This window comes from Salmo salar, chromosome 20, assembly GCF_965601325.2.
Source record: "Salmo salar chromosome 20, fSalSal1, whole genome shotgun sequence".
Taxonomy (NCBI): Eukaryota; Metazoa; Chordata; class Actinopteri; order Salmoniformes; family Salmonidae; genus Salmo; species Salmo salar.
In genome coordinates, this window is record NC_138310.1 from 70,652,990 (window position 1) to 70,677,292 (window position 24,303).

At 43.8% G+C, this 24,303-nt stretch overlaps 1 protein-coding gene across 6 annotated transcripts in view; it reads right to left on the reverse strand.

Annotated features, from left to right (window-relative positions):
* Window positions 1-24,303, reverse strand: part of LOC106581252 (CUE domain-containing protein 1) — a 47,048-nt gene that overhangs the window by 7,227 nt on the left and 15,518 nt on the right. For 4 of the 6 annotated variants that reach the window (XR_014381916.1, XM_045703891.2, XM_014163188.3 and 1 more), the window contains 5 exons: window positions 12,044-12,847; window positions 4,863-4,990; window positions 3,572-3,698; window positions 2,504-2,780; window positions 2,097-2,168 (listed from right to left, as the gene is read on the reverse strand). Coding sequence is in view for 5 of the 6 variants with exons in the window: in XM_045703891.2 (XP_045559847.1) it covers window positions 2,097-2,168; window positions 2,504-2,780; window positions 3,572-3,698; window positions 4,863-4,990; window positions 12,044-12,361 (922 nt within the window). In the remaining variant the exon portion in view is untranslated. Of the gene's footprint in view, window positions 1-2,096; window positions 2,169-2,503; window positions 2,781-3,571; window positions 3,699-4,862; window positions 4,991-12,043; window positions 12,848-20,877; window positions 21,331-24,303 lie in introns of those variants that run through there. The other 2 variants (XM_045703888.2, XM_045703890.2) reach the window with 2 other exon arrangements.

Genomic DNA, 24,303 nt, shown 5'->3' on the forward strand with positions numbered 1-24,303 from the left:
CCGTTAGGACACTCATCGGTACCAAACAAGACATGCAACCAGAGGTCTCTTCACAGTCCCCAGGTCCAGAACAGAGGCTGGGAAATGCACAGTATTAAATAGAGCCATGACCCAGGTAACTCAAGCTTGCAATACAACCAAATAAAAAAACAGATAAAAGAAAACCTTATGGAATGACGGGGACTGTGAAAAGACAGACATTTAAAAAAATCTATTTTGTATTACTATGTAATGTTATATACACTGCTCAAAAAAATTAAGGGAACACTAAAATAACACATCCTAGATCTGAATGAATGAAATAATCTTATTAAATACTTTTTTCTTTACATAGTTGAATGTGCTGACAACAAAATCACACAAAAATAATCAATGGAAATCCAATTTATCAACCCATGGAGGTCTGGATTTGGAGTCACACTCAAAATTAAAGTGGAAAACCACACTACAGGCTGATCCAACTTTGATGTAATGTCCTTAAAACAAGTCAAAATGAGGCTCAGTAGTGTGTGTGGCCTCCACGTGCCTGTATGACCTCCCTACAATGCCTGGGCATGCTCCTGATGAGGTGGCGGATGGTCTCCTGAGGGATCTCCTCCCAGACCTGGACTAAAGCATCCGCCAACTCCCGGACAGTCTGTGGTGCAACGTGGCGTTAGTGGATGGAGCGAGACATGATGTCCCAGATGTGCTCAATTGGATTCAGGCCTGGAGAACGGGCGGGCCAGTCCATAGCATCAATGCCTTCCTCTTGCAGGAACTGCTGACACACTCCAGCCACATGAGGTCTAGCATTGTCTTGCATTAGGAGGAACCCAGGGCCAACCGCACCAGCATATGGTCTCACAAGGGGTCTGAGGATCTCATCTCGGTACCTAATGGCAGTCAGGCTACCTCTGGCAAGCACATGGAGGGCTATGCGGCCCCCCAAAGAAATGCCACCCCACACCATGACTGACACACCGCCAAACCTGTCATGCTGGAGGATGTTGCAGGCAGCAGAACGTTCTCCACGGTGTCTCCAGACTCTGTCACGTCTGTCACATGTGCTCAGTGTGAACCTGCTTTCATCTGTGAAGAGCACAGGGTGCCAGTGGCGAATTTGCCAATCTTGGTGTTCTCTGGCAAATGCCAAACGTCCTGCACGGTGTTGGGCTGTAAGCACAACCCCCACCTGTGGACGTCGGGCCCTCATACCACCCTCATGGAGTCTGTTTCTGACCGTTTGAGCAGACACATGCACATTTGTGGCCTGCTGGAGGTCATTTTGCAGGGCTCTGGCAGTGCTCCTCCTGCTCCTCCTTGCACAAAGGTGGAGGTAGCGGTCCTGCTGCTGGGTTGTTGCCCTCCTACGGCCTCCTCCACGTCTCCTGATGTACTGGCCTGTCTCCTGGTAGCGCCTCCATGCTCTGGACACTACGCTGACAGACACAGCAAACCTTCTTGCCACAGCTCGCATTGATGTGCCATCCTGGATGAGCTGCACTACCTGAGCCACTTGTGTGGGTTGTAGACTCCGTCTCATGCTACCACTAGAGTGAAAGCACCGCCAGCATTCAAAAGTGACCAAAACATCAGCCAGGAAGCATAGGAACTGAGAAGTGGTCTGTGGTCACCACCTGCAGAACCACTCCTTTATTGGGGGTGTCTTGCTAATTGCCATTAATTTCCACCTGCTGTCTATTCCATTTGCACAACAGCATGTGAAATGTATTGTAAATCAGTGTTGCTTCCTAAGTGGACAGTTTGATTTCAGAGAAGTGTGATTGACTTGGAGTTACATTGTGTTGTTTAAGTGTTCCCTTTATTTTTTTGAGCAGTGTATATTACTGTTTCCTGGCAGTGGCTAATTGGGGATCCTAATAAAATACTAAATTCATCACTCCAGAGAAAGCTATTTATCGTGTCAACAACTACTTGGAGAAGATTTCACCAAACCCAGTCTTAGCAAGTGATAAAGATAGGTGGTTAGATATGGGATGTGATGAAGTGAAGTTATCAAAACAAACCAAGTCATTGAAATGTGTAGGCCTATTGTGTGTTTGAATAAGAATGCACACCCACATTTACTGGTGAAACTTATGAATGATATCTACCTGCTGTGGAATTCTCCATGTAAGAGGATGAATGATTGGACTTTGATTTCTTTGATTCATACTTCAAGCGATCTAAAACAGAGAGAGCTGGATGTTATGATGCAATACAGGACACTAAGAAACATTTATGAAGTGGGACATGGTTCCCAAATGTATACTATTGTAGGATGAAGCATCATAAGATACAAAAGGGACTTTGCAACTAGCATATCATGAAAGAGAGAGGAGCATTTTCAACAGTGGCTGACTTGCTCTGTAGAAAGCATAAACTTGACTACTGTACTAGCCTACTGTGTCCTGAACATGTATTCAGTGTGTTAAAGTATATCATGCAGGTGACCATGTATGCATATCTGTGTGTGACACACACACACACACACACACACACACACACACCACACACACACCTCTCTCCAGGGCGACGAGGAACTCGCGGTTGCGCTGCAGTTCCCTCATGAACTCCTCGTTCTGGAGGAACAGGGCGATGCGCTCATCATCCAGGTACTGTTTCAGTTTACGCTCTTGCTCCGTGCCTGCCCCCTCCACGCCCTCGGCACCGCCTGGCCCTCCAGGGGCCCCTAGAGCTCCACCAGCCCCTGGCCTTGAGATACCTCCCTGGGCCGTCCGCTGGGCGATGGATGACAGAGAGGAGGAAGAAGGCTGGGACAGACTGCTCTGTGAGCCCTAGAGGAGGAGAGATGGAGAAAGAGAGGTTTAATTTAGTTGCTATTGATTTCTGTAAGCAGGATGTCACTCTGCTGTTAATGATGATGTCATTATGGGGCGGCAGGTAGCCTAGTGGTTAGAGTGTTGGACTAGTAACCAAAAGGTTGGAAGATCGAATCCCCGAGCTGACAAGGTAAAAATCTGTTGTTCTGCCCCTGAACAAGGCAGTTAATCCACTGTTCCTAGGCCGTCATTGTAAATAAGAATTTGTTCTTAACTGACTTGCTTAGTTAAATAAAGGTAAAAAATAAAGTAAATAAATAGGGGCCTCCCGAGTGGTGCAGAGGTCTATGGCACTGCAGTGCTAGCTGTGCCACTAGAGATTCTGGGTTCAAGTCCAGGCTCCCGGCCACAACCGGGAGACCCATGGAGCGGCGCACAATTGGCCCAGCGTTGTCCGGGTTAGGGGAGGGTTTGGCCAGCAGGGATGTCCTTGTCCCATAGCGCACTAGCAACTCCTGTGGCGGGCCAGGAGCAGTGCATGCTGACACGGTCGCCAGTTGTACGGTGTTTCCTCCGACACATTGTATCACACATCAACATTGTATCAAGAAGCAGTGCGGCTTGGCTGGGTTGTGTTTCGGAGGACGCACGGCTCTCGACCTTCGCCTCTCCCAAGTCCATACGGGAGTTGCAGGGATGAGACAAGACTGTAACTACCAATTGGATACCATGAAATTGGGGAGAAAAAAGGGTAAAAAATGTCATAGTGTTAATGTTTTTTTGTGTGTGGTTTTCTTCATGTGTACCTGTATACTGTCCAGTTGCTGTGGCAGGATCCGCAGGAAATCATCTGGAAGGTTGCCAAGCAATGGCGGATTCCAGTTCCTGTAGCTGCGGACCTGCCGGTGACCTGGAGGTGGCTGAGCCTCGAACCTAGGTCAGACAAGGGTCAAAAGGTTAGGGTCAGACTAGATAGAGATTCATATGCCATGTCATACTAGAATTAAACTAAATGCACACATCATACATTGCGTACTGATGCTGTGAAAAGTAAGCAATGCATGAAAACACAAATAATAATTCATGTCTATTTGTCTTTACAATAAATCATCTTTGAGCAGCAGTCACCACATTTAACACATTACTTTGTACAGTCCAAGAAATCAATAACTGACTTCTAAATAATGCCACTTTAATATACTGTATTTTATACCATCTATTGTATCTTGACTATGCTGCTCGGCCATCGCTCATCCATATACTTGCATGTACATATTCTAATTCACCCCTTTAGATGTGTGTGTATTAGGTAGTTGTTGGGGAATTGTTAGATATTACTGCACTGTTGGAACTAGAAGCACAAGCATTTCGCGACACTCGCATTAACATCTGCTAACCATGTGTATGTGACAAAATTTGATTTGATAACTGAATCTCTTAGCTGGTGGTGTGAAGCAGAAGAAATGTGGACATGATCTTGAATCATAGACTCCTGGGCTTGAAGCAAATTCAAATACATGGAGGTTTGTTATTAACTGGTCCAGTGAGAGAGAGACACACACACACACACACACAGTTCTTAAAACGGCCACCAGGCGGAGCATTGACTAACAATAAGAGCATGTGGTCAGCTGTGACATCAACAGACCCCTGCTCCTAATTCAGAGCATGTAAATCCCAGGGCCCCATAGGAACACTTCCTCTGGGCTTTAAAAAGAGTACAGGCTAGGGGATTGCATGTGAACAAAAGGTCCTGTTGGGTTTTTTAAAACACACATCTCCTTCCTTCCTCCCTTTCATAAAGTAATCAGTGTTCATGTTTGAGATGCACATATTCTATACAGGATTAAAGGATTACCACTCCGGGCAATGCTTAGATCTGTTGAACTGTATAGTATAGTACAGTACAGAGGAGGCTGGTGGGAGGATATATAGGAGGACAGGCTCATTGTATTGGCTGGAATGGAATAAATGGAATGGTACCAAACACATCAAAACAATGTGTTTGACACAATTCTTTCCATTCCAGTCATTACAATGAGCTTGACCTCCTATAGCTCTTTCCCTCCAGCCTCCTCTGATAGTATGACAATTTACCTTGGTGGAGGAGTGGGCGGGGCCTCTGGGTACTTCCTGTCATAGATGTGCATGTCATAAGTGGGCGGTGAGTAGACAGGAGGCGGTTCCTCGTCAGAACTGTCCGGTTCTAATGTCCGCTCCAGAACCTGGCCCGGGAATGGAGGAGACCAAGAGAAAGATAGAGCATGTCCCTGATCAATAACATTCATACACATTTATCCATTTAAAATCAGTCATGTCAGTAAGATAAATCATTTCAGTTTTAAGAAAGAAGCTGGTTGGGTTAGTGTCTGATACGGTAACTGGAGCACACAAACAGCATTACTTTTAGGCATTAGTGCTGCCTTTACTATTTATATTCTAGTGAGATGAGATGGGTTGCAGTTCCTTTCTTTTCTGTGTGTGGTAGTGGTACATAATGTATTATTTATTATTGGACAGGAGGGGAACAGGAGGGGAGGGAGCGAGGCCAATAGGCCAGCAGAGGATGTGGACCAGCGGTCCCCAATTACATTCAGCCATGGGCCCATTTTTCCTTGAGCAGACGGTTGGAACATAGTTATAAATAATTTGTAGACTGCAAATTAACCGCAAGAATCCCAAACAGATATAGTATTTGACAAAAACAGAATTATTTCAAACCTTTATTACAGTTGGGATATGATCACATATGTCTTTCTATATATGCGTGGGAATACTTGGGAACATATTTCCTAAATACATTTTTTTGGCACTGAGCTTCGGTGATATACAGATGGTATGCTTTTCAATACCGAAAATCATACCGTCAGCGCATGCTACGCCACTGCTTATAACTAACTATAAGTTAACTATCATAGATGTGCCAAATAAATGACATCCAGCTCAGGGATCCAGCTATGCATTTGGTTTGCTAACTTGCTAGCTATGTGGCTAGATCAAGCTTCTTGGTTACAGCAGAAACAAATCCATCCCTTTCCTGGATCAAGATCCATGTTGCCCAATTTATTTTATTTAAGATATAGCGTCCTTTGTGGGCACTTCCGGTAATACTATATACCTCAGTATGTTACAGAAAGGATATGACCATATGTTATTGTATAGACAGTATGGTACAGAAAGAGTATGACAGTATGGTATGGTACAGACAGTATGGTACAGAAAGAGTATGACAGTATGGTACAGACAGTATGGTACAGAAAGGATATGACAGTATGGTACAGAAAGGATATGACAGTATGGTACAGACAGTATGGTACAGAAAGAGTATGACAGTATGTACAGACAGTATGGTACAGAAAGGATATGACAGTATGGTACAGACAGTTTGGTACAGAAAGAGTATGACAGTATGGTACAGACAGTATGGTACAGAAAGGATATGACAGTATGGTATGGTACAGAAAGGTTATGACAGTATGGTATGGTACAGACAGTATGGTACAGAAAGGGTACGACAGTATGGTATGGTACAGACAGTATGGTACAGAAAGGATATGACTGTATGGTATGGTACAGACAGTATGGTACAGAAAGGATATGACAGTATGGTACAGACAGTATGGTACAGAAAGGGTACGACAGTATGGTATGGTACAGACAGTATGGTACAGAAAGGATATGACAGTATGGTATGGTACAGACAGTATGGTACAGAAAGGTTATGACAGTATGGTACAGACAGTATGGTACAGAAAGGGTATGACAGTATGGTACAGACAGTATGGTACAGAAAGGGTACGACAGTATGGTATGGTACAGACAGTATGGTACAGAAAGGATATGACAGTATGGTATGGTACAGACAGTATGGTACAGAAAGGATATGACAGTATGGTATGGTACAGACAGTATGGTACAGAAAGGTTATGACAGTATGGTATGGTACAGACAGGATATGACAGTATGGTATGGTACAGACAGTATGGTACAGACAGGATATGACAGTATGGTATGGTACAGACAGTATGGTACAGAAAGGGAATGACAGTATGGTATGGTACAGACAGTATGGTACAGAAAGGGTATGACAGTATGATACAATATGGTACAGAACGGGTATGACAGTATGGTATGGTACAGACAGTATGGTACAGAAAGGGAATGACAGTATGGTATGGTACAGACAGTATGGTACAGAAAGGTTGTGACAGTATGGTATGGTACAGACAGGATATGACAGTATGGTATGGTACAGAAAGGATATGACAGTATGATACAGTATGGTACAGACACTATGGTACAGAAAGGGTATGACAGTATGATACAGTATGGTATGGTACAGACAGTATGATACAGAAAGGGTATGACAGTATGATACAGTATGGTATGGTACAGACAGTATGGTACAGACAGTATGGTACAAAAAGGGTATGACAGTATGATACAGTATGGTATGGTACAGACACTATGGTACAGAAAGGGTATGACAGTATGATAGAGTATGGTATGGTACTGACAGTATGGTACAGAAAGGGTATGACAGTATGATACAGTACAGTATGGTACAGACAGTATGGTACAGACAGTATGGTACAGAAAGGGTATGACAGTATGATACAGTACAGTATGTTACAGACAGTATGGTACAGAAAGGGTATGACAGTATGGTAAAGTGTGGTATGGCACAGACAGTATGGTACAGAAAGGGTATGACAGTATGGTATGGTACAGACAGTATGGTACAGAAAGGGTATGACAGTATGGTATGGTACAGACGGTATGGTACAGAAAGGGTATGACAGTATGGTATGGTACAGACAGTATGGTACAGAAAGGTTATGACAGTATGGTATAGAAAGGTTATGACAGTATGGTATGGTATAGCCAGTATGGTACAAAAAGGGTATGACAGTATGGTACAGTAGAGAAAGGGTATGACAGTATGGTATGGCACAGAAAGGGTATGACAGTATAGTATGGTACAGACAGTATGGTACAGCAAGGGTATGACAGTATGGTATGGTACAGAAACTAGAGGTCGACCGATTAATCGGAATGGCCGATTAATTAGGGCCGATTTCAAGTTTTCGTAACAATCGGTAATCGGTATTTTTGGTATTTTTAAAAAAAAACTTTATTTAACTAGGCAAGTCAGTTAAAGAACACATTCTTATTTTCAATGACGGCCTAGGAACGGTGGGTTAACTGCCTTGTTCAGGGGCAGAACGACAGATTTTTACCTTGTCAGCTTGGGGATGCAACCTTACGTTAACTAGCCCAACGCTCTAACCACCTGCTTTACGTTGCCAAGGTAAGTTGCTAGCTAGCATTAAACTTATCTTATAAAAAAACAATCAATCAATCATAAACACTAGTTAACTACACATGGTTGATGATATTACTAGTTTATCTAGCCTGTCCTGCTTTGCATATAATCGATGTGGTGCGCATTCGCGAAAAAGGACCGTCTTTGCTCCGATGTGTACCTAACCATAAACATCAATGTCTTTCTTAAAATCAATACACAAGTATATATTTTTAAACCTGCATATTTAGTTAATATTGCCTGCTAACATGAATTTCTTTTAACTAGGGAAAATGTGTCACTTCTCTTGCAAACAGAGTCAGGGTATATGCAGCAGTTTGGGCCGCCTGGCTTGTTGTGAACTGTGAAGACTATTTCTTCCTAACAAAGACAGCCAACTTCGCCAAACGGGGATGATTTAACAAAAGTGCATTTGCGAAAAAAAAAGCACAATCGTTGCACGACTGTACCTAACCATAAACATCAATGCCTTTCTTAAAATCAATACACAGAAGTATATCTTTTTAAACCTGCATATTTAGCTAAAAGAAATACAGGTTAGCAGGCAATATTAACCAGGTGAAATTGTGTCAGTTCTCTTGCGTTCGTTGCACGCAGAATCAGGGTATACAGAATCTGGCTCGTTGTGAACTAATTTGCCAGAATTTTACGGAACTATGAAATAACATTGTAGGTTGTGCGATGTAACAGGAATATTTAGACTTATGCATGCCACCCGTTAGATAAAATACGGAACGGTTCCGTATGTCACTGAAAGAATAATGTTTTCGAGATGATAGTTTCCGGATTTGACCATATTAATGACCTAAGGTTTATTATAGTTAAGTCTATGATTTGATATTTGATAGAGCAGTCTGAGCGGTGGTAGGCAGCAGCAGGCTCGTAATAGTCAAAGGTATATGGTTTAGAGAGAAATAGTCGACGCGTCATAATTCCTGTAATAACTTGCGGCTGAACTTGAAAGGGGTTCCTTCGTTATTTTACCGTTCATGTCTTCCATAGAGAATGTCTTGATCTACTTCAAATAAGGTCTGTGTTTTGTGCTTAAACCGCCTCGGCGTTTTGATACCCGTGTAAATCTCACTAGGTAACGTTTGTCAACATATTTTCATAAATCCACTCTACAAAAACATTTATCTACACTTATATTGATCAGAGTTATATCCTATGGATATCTACACAGTTATAAAATTGGCAAGGTGATGTAAGCCTAAACCAAACACAGACCTTTTTTTAAGTTAATCTAAAAATATCCTATGGAATAAATGAAGGAACCGCTTTTCAGATGTGGCTAGAAGGTGTCATGGGAATTATGACTCACACTTTGGTAGTCAATTCTTACCATGCCCATTATTAAAATAGGATTTCCTGCATATAGAAATTACAGTTTTTGTTTTCAGCATTCATCATCACAGGTAACTTAAACTCTATTTTTATTATTCAAACAGTTGAGAGTATTTGTCTCCTAAGCAGACTCTTCAGTATCGTTGTCACTTCAGAGCTGTGTGTGTGTGTGTGTGTGTGTGTGTGTGTGTGTGTGTGTGTGTGTGTGTGTGTGTGTGTGTGTGTGTGTGTGTGTGTGTGTGTGTGTGTGTATGTATGTATATATATATATACACATATTAAAAAACCCATAATAACAACCGGCCGATTAATCGGTAGCGGGGTTTTTTGGCCCTCCAATAATCGGTATCGGCGTTGAAAAATCATAATCGGTCGACCTCTAACAGAAACAGTATGACAGTATGGTATGGTACAGACAGTATGGTACAGAAAGGGCATGAGAGTATGGTACGGTACAGACAGTATGATACAGAAAGGGTAAGACAGTATGGTATGGTCCAGACAGTATGGTACAATATGGTACAAACAAGGTACGACAGTATGGTATGGTACAGACAATATGGTACAGAAAGGGTACGACAGTATGGTATGGTACAGGCAGTATGGTACAGACAGGGTATGACAGTATGGTACAGACAGTATGGTACAGAAAGGGTATGATGGTATGGTACAGTATGGTACAGTACAAAAAGGGTATGACAATATGGTACAGACAGTATGGTACAGAAAGGGTATGACGGTATGGTACAGTATGGTACAGTACAAAAAGGGTATGACAATATGGTACAGACAGTATGGTACAGAAAGGGTATGACAGTATGAAAATGTGGATCCCGTCCAACTTTTTTTTTTACAGTATTTTTATTTTTTTACTGTTTTTTACTGTATTTTACGTCCAACATGATAACAATGCAGTGGATAGCATCCGTCTTACGTGCTCCTGGCCAATTCTGCTATGTCATGTGTTTTTTAAGCTGATCTTAACTTTTTTTGTACATAAGGTCTCTACTATCATTTCCTATGAACAAAAACTTTGGGACATCAGAACAACAATCACTAACCTCGATTTGGACAAACATTTCTATGTTCTGCTTACTCCGGACCAGACCCTAATCCCCGGGACTCGAAAGGAAGCTGTGGTGAAAGAGAGGCAGGCGAGCCAGAACTCTGACATGACTAGGTCGGCGAGCAAATAGACAACCACTGCCCTCTATTCAACTGGCAAACGTGCAACACTGGAGAACAAACTGGATGAGATCCGTTCGAGACTATCCTATCAACAGGACCTGAAAAACTGTAAAATCCTACGTTTCCCAGAGTTGTGGCTGATTGAGTACATGAATATACATCTTTCTTGTTTTTCTATGCATCATCAAGACCGGACTGCAAACTCGAGTAAGACGAAGGGATGATGGGTGTGTCGCTTTGTTAACAACAGCTGGTGGGTGAGCTCTAATGTTAAGGAAGTCTCAAGGTTTGCTTGGCTGAGTTAGAATACCTGCTAAACTGCAGACCATACTATTTACCAAAAGAGTTCTCATCCATATTTTTCGTAGCTATCTATTTACCACCACAAACCGATGCTGGCATAAAGACCTCACTCAACGAGCTGCATAGGGCCGTAAGCAAACAAGAAAACGCACATTCAGAGGCAGCATTTCTCATGGCCGGTGATTTTACTGCAGGGAAACTTAAATCCGTTTAACAATTTTTACCAGCATGTCACCTGTGCAACTAGAGGTAACAAAACTCTAGATCTTAATTCCACAAACAGAAATGCATACAAGGCCCTTCCTTGCCCTCCCTTTGGCAAATCAGACCATAACTCTATCCTTCTGCTTCCTACTTACAAGCAAAAACTCAAACAGGAAGTGCCAGTGACTCGTTCAATATGGAAGTGGTCCGATGAAGCGGATTCTATGCTACAGGACTGTTTTGCTAGCACAGATTGGAATATGTTCCGGGATTCATCCGATAACATTGATGAGTTTACCACATCAGTCACCGACTTCATTAATAAGTGCATTGACGACCTTGCCCCCACAGTGACCGTACGTACACACCCCAACTAGAAGCTATGGATTACAGTCAACATCCGCACTGAGTTAAAGGCTAGAGCTGTCGCTTTCAAGGAGTGTGACACTAATCCGGACATATAAGAAATCCCGCTACGACCTCCGACAAGTATTCAAAACAGGCAAAGCATCAATACAGGACTTAGATCGAATCTTACTATGCTGGCTCTGACGCGTGACTGATGTGTCAGGGCTTGCAAACTATCTTAGATTACACCGGGAAACCCACCCTTGAGCTGCTCAGCGACATGAGCCTAACAGACAAGGTAAATGTCTTCTACGCTCGCTTCGAGGCAAGCAACATTGAGCCATGCATAAGAGCACCAGCTGTTCTGGACGACTGTGTGATCTCGCTCTCCGTAGCCGATGTGAGGAAGAGCTTTAAACTGGTTAACTTTCACAAGGCCGAGGGGCCAGACAAAATACCAGGATGCATACTCGGAGCATGTGCTAACCAGCTGGCAAGGTGGTACTATTGGCATTTTTATTAATTTTTTTAAATGAAGAGAGTCAGTGACCCTGCACTGACTGACCTCTGTTGGGATGCTGTCATCGGAGTCAGAGCTGTCATCTGATCCCTCTCCGTCGATACTCATCTGAAGGAGCTGGTCGATGGTGGCGTCTACCGCCCCGTTGTTGGAACGCAGGACACACTCGATTACCTCGTAATCCATGGTGGGGAACATGATCTTGAAGTCCTCCATGGCCTGGTTGAACTCCAGGCGCCGGACTTGTCGGTTAGGCCGGCTGTTGTTGAGATCTCCTGGGGTGGAACCACCACTGCCTCCCCCTCCTCCTCCACCTCCCCTGGAGCCTCCATTACTGCTGCTGCGCCTGAACAGGCTGGTCATCTTGCTGCCCTGACTGGTACTACCACCTAGAGGTTAGGAGGGCACCTAGACACTCACCTCGCACCCTTAATCCTCTACCTTTCTTTCTTTCTTTCTTTCTTTCTTTCTTTCTTTCTTTCTTTCTTTCTTTCTTTCTTTCTTTCTTTCTTTCTTTCTTTCTTTCTTTCTTTCTTTCTTTCTTTCTTTCTTTCTTTCTTTCTTTCTTTCTTTCTCTCCCTTTAACACTCCGCTCCCGTCTGAATGTGTTTCTCCTGACTTACAGTCTCATCATACCACCACATGGATGGCAGTCCTCTGAATGGAGTGGAAGAATCGAATGCCCTTTCTTTTTCTCTTCCTCAGCTTGTTATTCAGCCGCATCCAACACGGCTGGCTGTAGAGAAGGGGGTCTTTGGTTTGTGTCCACTCCTCAGTCCCGTCACCAGTTTCAGGTCCGAGGAGCACCAAATTGGGGGACCTGCATCTCTGGTCTAAAACAGTCAGCACCTGAGAGGGAGATAAGGAGGGGGGGGGGGGGGGGTATATGAACGGGTTAGCAAAGCTACCATGTTTCTGTAATACGCACAGTTAATTGCTCCTTTAATTAACAGGCACCTAGGCTCTACACAGAAGCAATCACCTAGGCTCTACTGAGAAGAAATCACCTAGGCTCCAATCCCAATAAAGCACCTAGGCTCAATACAACTACAGGCTAAAAGGCTACAGCCCCAGAGCCATTGAAATAGAATAGGGAAAGCTGACATGGTTCCACAAGATTTGACATGGCCTTGTCCAAGAGGGTGTCTCATGGGGAAAGATGGACTGCGTCCCCACTCCGCCTTTCTGCTCAACCTTGCCAGGCATTACCATGGCAACCCAGACAACGTCTGTAGACTAAACAGTCGGCATTTGAATGAAAAGGTGAAACTTTACATGGCCAGCACTGTAGGAGAATATCATATTTTGAATTACGTTATACGCCTATAATCCAACAAGGCTAGGATATACAGTTGCAGTCTCACTTTCCAGTTTCTAAAACAAAGCCTGTTTCTTTCTCCCAGAGCCAAATAAGAGCCATAGAGGAACAAACGTTCTGCCAACCAGGCCTGAAGGAGGAACCCAAACATTGGCCTACACACATCCAGTCCAGAGAAAGTAGGATGGATGGCCAAGCTGCTGCTAACAGACGCCATGAATTTGTGTGCCAAGCAGGGGGGGACGAGCACCACACACACTAATCTATACAACGAGCACAAACTGGTGCCCAGCTTAACCCCCAGCTTACTTTGGACGACATCAGGCCATGGCAGATTAGTCTAATGGACATCTATGAGACCAACTAGACCACTGACTGACTGAGATGCTACTGGAACAGCTGGGTAAGGACATGGAGGGAGTGACAGCTGCAGCAGAAAACCAACCAGAACCAGCCAGCCACCACAAACCAGGACAAGCGCTCGAGAGCAGGAAAAAAAAAAAAAAACATGCCGCAAGAGCAAAGCAAGGTGCCATTGGTCAATGAGGATTACCCACATGAAGATCTGTGATGCATTTAGCATGGGCTTGCTTAGCTGTCCCTTTTTTTCTCTCTGACACAATTGAAGGACCTTGCGAGAATTAAGCCTGATAGAGTCAAAGAGGGGTCAATGTGTCTGGTGACCTTGGACTACTCAACTGATGGACTGGTTTTTCATAACCAGCAAACAATACATGGACATAAGTGAATGGATTTTTACTGGGGATTCACTTGACATTGACACAAACAGATATTCCTTTCATGGCATTCAAACCACTGTGAAATTCTTTCCATTTAACCATTAATCCACCACTAAAGCGAATGCGTGGACAGTTTTTCAAAAAGGCACCACAGAAACGTGTCAGATGAATATCAAGGGAAACTCCAAACAGTCCGTTTCAAAAAGTTTTGAGCTCAGACCCATTCTAAACCAATGGCTTGAACATTAGGTATCATGCAACATACTAGTCTGTGACCTATTGACCTTCCGACTGGCCATCTACTAGCTCTCTGGATGTTGAGCATTGGCTGACATGCACTCCATGGTCTGCCATGCTTGATGGAGCTTACAAAAATGCCCTATTCCACAACTGTTAGCCTGGTTTAAGCCTACATTCAGTTGCAGACCTTCTGTCAGATTCTCAGAGTCTAGGCCAGGGATTTCATATTCATTTTTCCCCGGGGGCTGCCTTCAACGAGGTCTGTAGGGCCGCACTGAAAACGGGTTATATTTCCTTGCCATCAACATCAGCAAAAAACTTGCAAACAAATTGTCCTCTATCATTTTTGCTCCCCTAACTGTCGAGCTTTCATTTAGGTGATTATTAGCAAGCTGGACACATGTTTAAAACCCCTTGGCAAAGGGTAATGTCAAATTCTGAACCTTTGAGTTGTTATGGGAGCTCACACCTAGGCTACACGTTAACATGGGTTCTCGGAAACCAAACATCTGGTTGTTGCCTGGAGTCGAACTTGATACATACACTACATGGCCAAAAGTATGTGGGCACCCCTTCAAATTAGTGGATTCAGCTATTTCAGCCACACCCATTGCTGACAGGTGTATAAAATTGAGCACACAGCCATGCAATCAACATAGACAACCATTGGCAGTAGAATGGCCCGTACTGAAGAGCTCAGTGACTTTCAACGTGGAACTGTTATAGGATGCCACCTATCCAACAAGTCAGGTCATACCATTTCTGCCCTGCTAGAGCTGCCCTGGTCAACTTTAAGTGCTGTTATTGTGAAGTGGAAACGTCTAGGAGCAACAATGGCTCAGCCACAAAGTGGTAGCCACACAACCTCAGAACGGGACCACCGAGTGCTGAAGCGTGTAGCCCGTAAAAATTGTCTATCCTCGGTTGCAACACTCTCTACCGAGTTCCAAACTGCCTCTGGAAGCAACGTCAGCACAAGAACTGTTCGTCTAGAGCTTCATGAAATGGCTTTCCATGGCCAAGCAGCCGCACACAAGCCTAAGATCACTATGCGCAATGTCAAGCATTGGCTCTGGGGCAGTGGAAACGCATTCTCTTGAGTGATGAATCACGCTTCACCATCTGGCATTCCGAATGTGGGTTTGACGGATGCCAGGAGAACGCTACCTGCCCCAATGCATAGTGCCAACTGTAAAGTTTGGTGGAGGAATAATGGTCTGGGGTTGTTTTTCATGGTTCGGGCTAGGCCCCTTAGTTCCAGTGAAGGGAAATATTAACTCTACAGCTTACAATGACATTTTAGACAATTCTGTGCTTCCAACTTTGTAGCAACAGTTTGGGGAAGGCCCTTTCCTGTTTCAGTATGACAATGCCCCAGTGCACAAAGCGAGATCCATACAGAAATGGTTTGTCGAGATCGGTGTGGAAGAACTTGACTGGGCTGCACAGAGCCCTAACCTCAACCCCATAGAACACCTTTGGGATGAATTGGAATGCCAACCGCGAGCCAGGACTAATCGCCCAACATCAGTGCCCAACCTCACTAATGCTCTTGTGGCTGAATGGAAGCAAGTCCCCGCAGCAATGTTCCAACAACTAGTGGAAAGCCTTCCCAGAAGAGTGGAGGCTGTTATAGTAGCAAAGGGGGAACCAACTCCATATTAATACCCAGGATTTTGGAATGAGATGTTCGACGAGCAGCCATGTAGTGTATTTACATTGCTAGTTCTAGAAGTTTATGCTACGTAGAGTAAACACTAGAATAGGAAACAAGATCCTTTACCTTCAGGTTACCTTTCCACAGTTGAAACAGGGAGCAGAGTTGCAGTGACGGTTTAGTTCACAGAATCCCTGACAAGTGCCAGAATCCCTGACTAGGACTATAGCTAGGAGTCATCTCTGGGTCCAAGTACCTGAATTTACCTCATCCTGGTTTACATTACAAGAAAGGGGCCAGGGGGAAGAGGGAAAAAAAACAGAATTCCAAAAATGTAAGGGTCCTCTGAGGAACTGGAGTGTCCTTCGATGCTCTGGCTAATAGCTATCACTACTCTCCCCCTTGCCCGCCCGCCCGCCCGCCCTCCCTCCCTCCCTCTTCTCTGTAGTGCTGGGAAGAGAAATCCCTGGCTACGATGGGGGAACAATGCATCCAGTGCCAGCCCAACCCACATGGCAGTGCCAGGCCCCGTCCAGCAGCACAGACAGAGTCCGTCACTTCGCCCTCCTCTCTTTTACATGGAGACTGGCTCTGATGTAAACAGGGTCATCTTGCCTTGGCACTGATGATAGTGTGTGCGTGTGAGACTGAGACAGCGGGTCTTCTCACGGTTGTGGAAACTTTGCTGTTAAGTGGATTATCCCAAGGAAGGCACCTAATCTCAAAAGGCATTGTTCAAGAGGACAATTGAAACCAGTGCTGCACATAACTAAGTTTCACCTGGTGTCCTGTGCATCCTCTCTGCAGTAGACAGTCAGAGGGAAGGCAGGCCATTTCCATGTAAAAGGACTGTTACATTCCCCAGCAAGAAAACCAAAAAATGTTGCTCATACACAAAGGGGAACTAACAAAAGAGTCACTGACAACAACCCAACAAAACAGGTGGGTTTTAGGAGGGCTTCTGAAAGACACTCATGGGAGTGTCCACTGAAAGTTGACTAGCAACAACAACAACTGGAACTAAAAAGACACCCTCCATGACTACATTTGATCAAGAAGAGGCAAACAAAATAAACACCCAAACCAAAACTTGATGACAGGAAGCAAACCAAAAAGGTGGAGCAAAACAAAAATCTGGGAAATCAGACAAAGGAATGTTTTTCTAGAAATCAAATAGGGAGAGTGAACTAAAGGTGTTGACCCTCTACTTATCTCAAGACAACTGGAGCACTAAGCCAGCTACTCTTCAATAGCACCTGGGCCAGCACAGGTGAAACACCCTCCCATCAAGGAGATGGCAACCAGCACAGATGTAACACATACTGACCAACGAGGTGACACAAATCCGTGTGTCCTACATGCTAACAAGCTATACTTGCTAAAGTCCAAGCTCAAAACATAAATGGTAAATCCAAAGCCTGTAACAGGACCCATGAGCACCAGCGTCAAGTTTATAGGAGCCAGGGGTTGGAACGGTTCAGGGAACAGAACCAAAAAACTGAAAATGATTAGATAAACCGAATCAGAACCGGAAACGAAAGTGATCTATACTGTTCCAGAACATAACCTTTATTTGAAGAGCATGGGAACCGGTTAATAATGTTATTTTATGTTCCAGGCATTTTTTTCTTGTCCCACAAAAATGGCAACAAAGTGCATATGCAAAGCCCTCATCTGTCACTCAGAAACATATTGCAGCGTCTGCCTGCCAGCTGAAAATATTTGGCAGTGTGTGTGCGCGTGTTTGTGTAAGCTTCCTAGGTAGCCTAGTGGTTAGAGTGCTGGGCCAGTAACTGAAAAGTTGCATGATCGAAACCCCGAGCTGACAAGGTAAAAATCAGTCGTTCTGCCCCTGAGCAAGGCAGTTAACCCACTGTTCCCCGGGCGCCGAAGACGTGGATGTCGATTATGGCAGCCTCCCGCATCTCTCTGATTCAGAGGGGTTTGGTTAAATGTGGAAGACACATTTCAGATGAACGCATTCAGTTGTACAACTGACTAGGTATCCCCCTTACCTGCCCATCCCCCTCTGAAACATAGGTTACTGTAGCCTTCTGACAACATTACAAGCGTGATTCAGAAATTAAAGAGAGAGATGTTTAATTAGAGAAGAATGTATTAACTTGTTTAATGCTAGTTAAGTTAAGGACATTACAGGATTGATTAACTACAAAAAGGTAAGATGTCTTTTTAACTAGTACTGCACACACAAGCTTGTTAGCTAGCTTGGTCTGGTCTGTAGAGGTCACATTCGAACGTACAGAGTACGTGCTGCTGAAAGGGCGAGTTACCTTCCCGCCGGCAGCTTGGGACACTGGGCTCCCCAGGCAAGGACGTCACTGGCCAGCCAGGAAACAGGATGTCAGACAATATGATAAAGCGCTTTATGATAGAACACCTTATCATGTCTTCACATTATCATGCCAAAAACATCATAATAATTCTTCCTTATGACTACTAAACGCTTGGATACAATCAGGGATGACTACAAAGGATCAATCCCCCAACTTTCCAGTAAACGATGCTGATAATATTATAAATTATGCATCTAATCCATCTCCGGGCTATAAAAATACATGTAGAATAACTGTCAGCATTATGGGACCAAAATCGCCCCCTATTTGTAAACACTTCCCTATCGAAAATACATATTATAGCTTCCTTCTTTTGAGCTCATCATCCCTATTTCTGTACCAGCAGCCCAAGATTATGGAAAACTGCATATTTTTTGGCAGAAAGTTGATTATGTATATCAAGGCCTAAGCGTGTGCATCTCAGCACAGAACCCAGGCCCAGCCCTGGACTCCTCTCTCCTTCACACACAGACCTCTTCACATCAACAAGACCATATTCATCTGCACCTAAGAACCTGCTATATTTAGCATGGAATCCATTGTTCTTCGTCCTCCTGGGCCTGTATGTGTGGTGGTGGCTGTCTCCCAACACACAGTGAACAAAAAGGAAACAGCAGCGCAGCCCTGGTCAACAGAGCTGGGCTTACCTTCCATCCATCATATTCACTGTGCTAGAGCAGGTAAGAAGAAAAAATACATTAGCCTTCGATAGAGTACCAGGAAGTCACCATCTGATAGATTACACTCATCTAAAGTAACTATGTGGAGCAACAGACTCTGAATGACTAAATGCAGCCAGTCATTCACTTTGATGCTGGAGCCCTTTAAACTGGCCTACATGAACACAGTTAAGCAGAAAATGGAGGAGGGGATGATCATTAATTAATCTGGTTTCAATATGTAGGAACAGAAAAATACATTAAAAAAATGATAAAATTCATCTCCTCTCTAAATTGCCTATCTTTGTAGTGGAGAACAGATCTCATTACTCAAGGGTTAGTCTTCTCAGATGGTAGGCTCCATCTCCCAACACGATTACGAGTCCCGGGCTTGTCTGTCCCCATGACAACCAGACCCCTGCATTCCATCTGGGGCCATCCTACTGTAGGTGGGACATTCTAATCTCCTGTGTTGACCACTGCTGCTAGACGATCACATTATTTAGGGCCAGAAAGCTACATTTATACGTCTCTAATTTACGGGAGGAAATATAATTTCAGCTATGATAAATCAACACTCAATAAGTGGCAGTAAAACACAAGAATTAAAATCTTCTCTGTAGTCCCTTACTAAATCTCCCACAGAAATGGTAAGACGGTCCGTGTCAATACTCTATAAGCCTACATCTTCACAGACACGTGACTGAAAGTCCATTGAGTCTTGGCTAGTCTAACTATAGTCTCTTCCCTCCATCCATGCTCTGCCATTCATTCTCCCATCAAGACCAGCTAGTTCACAGTCCTGCCCTGTGCCTTTCACATGTGTTCAACAGCCATTTGAAGAGAGTGAGGCCCACTTTTCTTCAGAGGGGCAGGGAGACTAAGGCAGAGATGGAAATCCCCCTCCCCCACTCTCAAGGCCCGACAATAAACTCACCCTTATTAGCTCTCAGGATGCAACGGCTGTTATGCCAGCCATCTGCATGAGAGAGCCAGATAGATCCAAGACACCCACTTAGACTACAGCTAGTGCCAGACCCAGCTAGTGCCAGACCCAGCTAGTGCCAGACCCAGCTCCAGGAAGACATGCCTAAAATTGATTCAGAGCCCGAATAACACAAAGATAGATTGGTCCTACTACTGTTCAAAAGTACAAAAATATCCTGAAATGTAGCCGTACACATCAAACAACCGTCGCTTTACACAAGATATGCGCCCCACTACTGCATGTGTATCCAAAAATGCAGCCGTAGCTACACATCATTTGCGCCTACGAAACATACCACAGATCAGCGCGACAGGATTCTCACAGGCGTCATAGCTTAAACTACAATAATAACTATATAGGCTACATTTCTGTCGAATTTGTGACACTACGCAATGACCATAACCAAGCCGCCACTCCTCCAGGTACGCAATATTTTCATAAAAGCGAATTATTGTGCACAATGACATCACTTTTACAGTAGCCCATCACACAATGACTATGTAATGCAAATTAATGATAAGAGGGAAAGTTTGCCTACTTGTTTTACTAGGCTACGCACAGTATTGGTCATACATACAAAATGGAGGTCTATCGGAAATGCAGCCATATACACATGTAATGTTGAAGAGAAGCCCCACGCAGACTGGTAGCCCAAGATATGCACATTAAAACAACACAGACCGTAATCACTGATTCAGAACCATGGACAGAACGAGTCAGCACAATGAAAAGATAACGTTAGATGCTCTGTCAATTTTAGAGCACAACTAATGGTCATTGTCCCCATACCCGTCAAATAACGCAAAGCTCTATATCTATCAAAAGCAATTAGATCCGCAAAAGCAATAAATTACATTAAGAATCACAGATAAATCTAAAAGATACATTGAAGTAAAAAGCAAAATGCCTAAACTATACATTACTTTTTTTTTTTTATCCGCCAAACAACCAGTGAGGGAAAACAAATTAATTTATAATTCTGGCATGGCGGCCAGGGCCATAAAGGTTGTATTTTACTATTTAGATGAGTTGCAGCCTCCTCCATGCGGTGTTGAACCTCATGAGAAGCTTGATTCCGTTCTCCTTCCTGACGAAATGTACTTGTTAGGTCGCTCTCAAAATGCCAGTTGGACAATCTGGGCTTTTCGTTGATGTAACATGCTGCATCTGTGTTCACTGCTATACTTTCTTCCGAGTGAAGGAATTGTCAAACTTTTCGCACAAATCCATGTTTCAGTGCCAACAGCACAGTCGGCATTGCTGACAAAGACCTGCCGTATCTTTGAACAACACTGAGCAAAGTCCATTTGTTGTTGCTAGCTGTGGTTCGATTTCACTTTGCAAGAACAAATAAACTCTGCTACCCCTGGTTCAGTTTTGGTTAGATCCAACAGGTGGTCAGGTGCTAGTGGCTGGGGTAACGGAGGTGCAGGTGCTAATTATGACATTACCCTCGTACTGTTGGTGCTAGGCCCTGGCTCGTTTAGATCTTGTTGGTCAACAGGCAGCGTGGGCTGCTAGGATCCTCAACCTCGGTGGTCGGGCCAGCAGGCTGCTATGTGAGCTTGGCATCGCACTCGACATGATGGTCCTCTGTTGCTCTTGGCAGTGCCCAGACATTTTTGTATATCCATGCTGATTAACCAGCTATAATTATTCAGCTCGCCGCTACCAACACTTAACGAAGCTAGTAGCTACTAGCTAGCCTATTATTAGCTGTAGCTGTCTGGAAAAGTGAATAACTTTTTCCCTCTGAGAAAAAGAATCCTTCATATTTAACTACTAAATATGACATTATTACATCCCCCTCCTCAGATCATGAGCACACACCCAGCATAGCCGCTGTCCCAGTCTGCGCTACCGTCAGGCCTGACAATGTTCTCTACATTGGCAAAACTGTAATTCATATAATTTATTATGTTCATGAGGGAACAAAACTTTGTGTGTGGGGGGGGGGGGCACAAATTCTATCTGGGGGGGTCCATGCCCAGCTTTGCCATCCCTTAGAGCCGGCTCTGGCTAGGGTTGCGACGGTCATGGAATTTTGGATGACGGTTAATGGTCAGCCAAATGACTGCGGTCACCATAAAAAACTCATTTTCTCCTCCTCTGCTCCTGACTGTTCTGCTGCTGCAGGGAGGGGGTGTTTGTTACAACACCTTGCTTGTTTCAGCAAGGCGCAACAAAGTTTCATCACCTTGTAGAGTCCATGTAACAGCAGAAATAAACTCATCCACACGAATGCCTGGCGGTTCCGTCTTCAGTCAGCTGTTCATCCCACTAAAAATAAAACGGTTATAAGGGGTAGTTTTATTTTCATGACAGTCTTCACCCAGAACCACCGGTTAGGCTACACAGTTATACATTAATAGCACCAGCCCTAGCTACAGCAAAAGCTGCACACAGGCACACATACATTGCTATTTTGAGAATTTAAAAACATACACACGGCATGCACACATTAGTTTCTCTTTACTGTGTCTAAGGTAAAGCAAGTGTTCTCAGATTGTGCACATGATGTGAATTAAAAAAGGGATCATATTCTGCCTGCGGGCCAAGCACGACAGCCAGATGCTGCAGCTCTTAAAAACAACATTTTGAAAAGCAGGCTTTGAATCCAGTGCTTGGGGCAGTAGCGTCATCCCCGACTCACTCACTAAAGCTGCTTATAAAGAAGCAGAAGATCAATGGTATACAATAATGTACTAATAAGAGTGAAGTCTGATTCAAATAATTCATTGATCGTTCAAAACATCTGTAGATATTAAAGAAGCATGAGGACCACAGGGAATACATCCAAGTACCAAGTAAAACTATATGGTGGCCCTCACTCTCAAATCCGTCCAAGTCTACGTTTAGTTTGTGTATTAACTTAGCCTCACACAATGAACTCACAGTGGCGCCAAGCCCAGTGGCCCCCAGACTTCCAATAGGGGTGATTCCATGGTACAGGGAGTGGACTCTGTGCTCCTCTGCAAACAAGACCTCTTCCCATCTCATCTTGTTTTCACAGCTGACAAAGGAGCCCAAAAGCAACCAGAAAGGGTCTATTTCAACAGAGCCTGACCCAGACATTATCCCTATCCACATTAGCACAACAGAGCATCGTGTAGCATTACAATAGGAGCATCCGGCCATGGCCTGACTGTACTGAAGACTAATCCATAAACATAACATTTATTCAGTCATGTGGCTTTGATGTACAAGTTTCAGGCCTTTCAGTGTAATCATATTTTCACTGTGATCTGTTATGCACACCATCCCTGCAATCATCTATTTACCTGGCTATTAGGTTTGTAGCATTATTATTTTTCAATAACTCTTATATGGCATTGTAGTCTAAATCAAATCTCATCCATCCCTTAAAAGGGTAAAAGCTACAAGTCATTGCATGTGATGCAATCAATAAAAAACAATATAAGGCCTGTTATCTATTGTGAAACCTAATAAAGTTTTTGGGGAAATAATTGGCCACCATTGATTTGGTGAGGCTTTGGTGCCACTGAGAGAGGGCCTCAATCACTGTGAGGAAATGGGAAACAGGAAGTTGTCAGATGAGATAACCCTTCCACAACAGAAGCAGAAGACAGATACGCCTTTAGCGAGGAGGGGGTGAGATGTTGTCGAGAGAAAGGTCATTGCTTAACACTCTGAGACAATCACCTGGGGTCTTGATATGGGATCAACTCAAATGTTATTGGTTGAGTACACATATTTTGCAGATGTTATCGCAGGTGCAGTGAATTGCTTATGTTTTTAGCTCTAGCTCTAATACTACAGTTATACCTAACAATACACACAAATCCCCAAAATAAAAAGAAAGAAATATCAGAACGAGCAATGTCAGAGTGCGGAATATAAATGTGTATGCATATAATGGTGTGTATAGACAGTATGGACAGTGTGCCACAGACATTCAGTCAATACATTATTGAGTGAGACATTCACAAGAGACTTCTAGACACGTTGTCCCATTTGCCAAAATTTCGCCCATGCACACCGTAACACATAACTGTAAATTCCGTAGAAGTATCAGACAGATCTAGTTCATTTAACAGGATTCTAAAGATTATTTTGTCATTATTCAGAGGACCTAAAAAGAGTTTTCCGGAATAAAAAAGGAAAGGTTCCATTCAACAACGCTGCATAATTTGCACATTGCTCCTACAGCCCTGGCCAACCACAACATCTTGGCTACAGGATGACAGAAGTGACAGGGAAGAGGAGCCAAGACCAAGTGATAGCGAGGTTGTGTGTAATAAATCACACAGTCTGACATGTCTGGCTCCAACTGCCTCCTCCACATCAGAAGCACAAAGGCTTTCAGCAGTCACAGTAAGCAGTGGGAC